We start from the raw sequence: 3,302 nt of genomic DNA, 5'->3' as shown, positions 1-3,302 counted from the left end.
TGCTCGAATTTCTTCATCCATGGCAGCCACCCAAGCAGGATTCTTAGCCGCAGATTTGAATCCTTTTGGCTCAGTGGATGCAAGAAGAGCAGAAAGAAGTCCAGATGAGCCCAAAATACCAAGATTTGCTGGATGACGAGTCATGAATATACCAGCTTTGGCTCGTGTGATCATAGGATGAGTGCCCAAAGAAGAGAAATCAACAGGAGGTTCAATAGAGGTCGAATTAGAAGTCGAGGGTGGCAAAGTGGAACCTGCAAGAGAAGTATCAACCTGCACAGACTCATCTACAAGGTCAGAACAAATATCACACGGGGATGAACTGGATCGAGGAGTTTGCGGTGATGAAGTGGTAGGGGGGGATGAATCAATATGATGAAAATGTGGTTCTAAGAAATTTGAAATAGGAATAGAGAAAAGAGGTTGGGTCTGGGAGCTAGGGATAGCAGGAAAGTGAGTTTCATCAAATTGAGCATGACAGTTGATATATAGCTTAGTGGTGGCGGGATCAAGACAGCGGAACCCTTTATGAGCAGAACTATAACCCAAAAAAATACAAGGAATGCTGCAGGAAGAAAGCTTGTTAGGCATATAATCACACAAATAACGATAAACACGACAACCAAAGGGATGAAAATTGTCACAATGTGGAGTGTAGCCATAAAGGAGTTCAAAGGGTGACTTACCTCCAAGAAGTGGAGTAGGCAACCGGTTGATAATATAAGCTGCAGTGCTGAAGGCGTCAACCCAAAAACGAGAAGAAAGATGAGAGTGAAAGAGAAGGGCCAAGCCAGTCTCAGTCACATGACGATGTTTTCTCTCAGCACGACCATTTTGAGCAGGTGTATATGGACAAGAGAGTTGATGGTGGATGCCAGAATTACGTAAATGAGTTTTGAAACAAGTACTAGTAAATTCGGTACCACCATCACTTTGAAATACCTTGATACGAGAAGAATATTGATTTTCCACAAATTTTTGAAATTGAAGAAAAATATGAAAAAAAATCAGATTTAAATTTTAAAGGGTAAAACCAAGTGAATCGAGAATAATCATCAATAAAAATAACATAATAAAGGAAACTCGAATTTGATTTGACGGGAGAAGGACCCCAAAGATCACAATGAATAAGATCTAACACATGAGACGACCTACGTTCATTGCGGGAATAAGGCAATCGATGACTTTTCGCAAGCTGACAAGTATTACATAATGATGGAGAAGGCAATAAAGACATAAGAGAAAGATGACCTTTTCTATTTAAAAAAGAAATAACAGAATGATTCACATGACCTAGACGAGCATGCCATAAATCATATGAAGCATGTAAAGATTTGTTTCTAAGGGCTGAAATAAAAGCAGAGTTGCCGCGCTCCAGCACATATAGCCCTCCATCTCTTTTACCGGTTGCAACCACCCTTCCTGTTTGACGATTCTGGATAGTAATAAGATTATTAGTAAATGTAACGGAGAGAGGAAAATCATACGTTAATTTACTTATGGAAAGAAGATTTTTAGTGAGGTGAGGGACAACCAAGACATCTAACAAGTGAATATTTGGAACAGGAGAAAGAGTACCAGTGTGGGTAATGGGTAGGGATGCACCGTTTCCTACAATCACAGAATCCTTACCCGTGTAATTTTTAGACTGATCCAAAATAGATGGGTCGGCAGTCATATGGGCCGAAGCTCCAGTTTCCAGAAATCAATCAGCAGCATCGGGTCCAGCAATAGAACATGACGTGTTAAAGGCTTCAGCAAGGTGAGCATGAGAAGAATCAGGTCGAACATACCGTTGGTTGCAGCGGTCAGCATAATGGCCCACTTTGCGGCATATTTGGCAGTGAGGTGGTCGACGACCTTGACTTGAGTGGGTTCGTCCTCGATTAGAAGAGTTGTTTTTGTGAGAATAAGAACGACCTCGCTGGTTGGTAAAGGAAGCAGGGTGGCTTCCATGGGTGCGACCACGATTAGTGACTGTGAATGCTGTAGGAGTGGAGTTAGAAGACTCAAGGGAGAGCTGAAACAACTCAAAACTTTCAGCTTTAGAGACTAAATCTGCAAAACAGGGGATAGAGGTGAGAGCCATCTGAGCAGTAGAAAAAGCTAAAAATTCGGTGCCGAGTCCACGAAGGAACCAGTGCACTTTATCAATGTCCTCGACTGGTCTGCCAATGACATGAAGTTGGTCACAAATTTTTTTGAAGGCACGGGCATACTCAGCAACAGGTTTGGTGCCACGTTTCATCAACTGCAAGTCATCCTTGAGTCTCAGTTCACGAGCTTTCGACTGATGGCTGAACGTAGTTTCCAACGCAAGCCAAACATCACGTGCAGTAGAGAGACCAACGACAACAGCCATGACTTCCTCAGTGAGAGAGGAGAGCAGGAGACAGAGAAGTCGTTGATCGGCTGCTCTCCATGCCAAATATTTGGGGTTGAGTGTTGAAGAGGTTTCTGGTTCAAAGCGAGGTGGTGGAACCATAGTTCCATCGACATAGCCCAGCATGTCTTGACTCTCAAGAAGAGGGAGAAGTTGGCTTTTCCAAAGAAGATAATTGGAGGAAGAAAGTTTGATGGTGATCATATGGATTAGAGTATTGAAAGGAAGAAGATGATAAGAAGATTCGGAAGCCATAGAGAAGAAAGGATCAGGGTTGTTAAACCGAAAGGGCTCTGATACCATGTGAATGTTTGATTAATCCACCACACCTAAATGGGGGTGAGAGTTCTCTTATTTATAATCATTTACAGTATACAGAAATATGGTAAATTACAAATAATATGGAAATAGTAATAAAAGGAAAGAATAATAAATGAATGCAATATATTTGCCTTTAATAAGAGGGCAAATATGGTAACCCGTAATGTAAGGCAAATATCTAGATATTTGCCTTATAATAAACGGTCAACTTTCCTTAACAATTTCCTAGCTCACATGGTATAAATGTAATAGCCAAAATAAAAGAAAGAAAGAAAGAAAATAAAATAAAAACCCTCACTCTCTCAACTCCCTTACCGTTCTATTTTTTCCTCACATCTTATCAATGGTAAAGCAACCCTATAGAAATTGAGTTCTCATTGACGAAGGAAGGATTGTCTTTTAGAAGAGGCCATCATAAGTGAAGCACCTCAGTATAAGTAAAAAAGAATTCGAGGGACGAAGCCAAGTCTGTTCGGAATTAGATAGAAACTTTGGCTAAGGCCAACCAAGTGGCCTTACTATCGGTTCAGTCGAAAGACTTGTCTTATGTATGACGACAATTGCCTAGTGGCCCTTCTGATGGTGTTAATATAATACA

General features: G+C 41.0%; 1 protein-coding gene across 1 annotated transcript; it reads right to left on the bottom strand.

Annotated features, from left to right (window-relative positions):
* Positions 1-1,705: 1,705 nt before the first annotated feature.
* LOC147794764 (uncharacterized) lies at positions 1,706-2,509 on the bottom strand. Its single transcript, XM_087123000.1, has one exon. It carries the CDS (start codon positions 2,507-2,509, stop codon positions 1,706-1,708), a length of 804 nt encoding a protein of 267 aa, XP_086979126.1.
* Between the last annotated feature and the right edge of the window lie 793 nt (positions 2,510-3,302).

The sequence above is a fragment of the Cucurbita pepo genome, chromosome 1 (assembly GCF_057944985.1).
Source record: "Cucurbita pepo subsp. pepo isolate OVF chromosome 1, ASM5794498v1, whole genome shotgun sequence".
Classification (NCBI taxonomy): Eukaryota; Viridiplantae; Streptophyta; class Magnoliopsida; order Cucurbitales; family Cucurbitaceae; genus Cucurbita; species Cucurbita pepo.
The sequence above is the reverse complement of the archived record's forward strand: the minus strand, read 5'-3'. Positions and strand labels throughout refer to the sequence as shown.

What these genes read in the sequence shown, in the direction of transcription:
- LOC147794764 (XM_087123000.1), bottom strand. Translation starts at nt 2,509, where the DNA reads ATGCTGGGCTATGTCGATGGAACTATGGTTCCACCACCTCGCTTTGAA.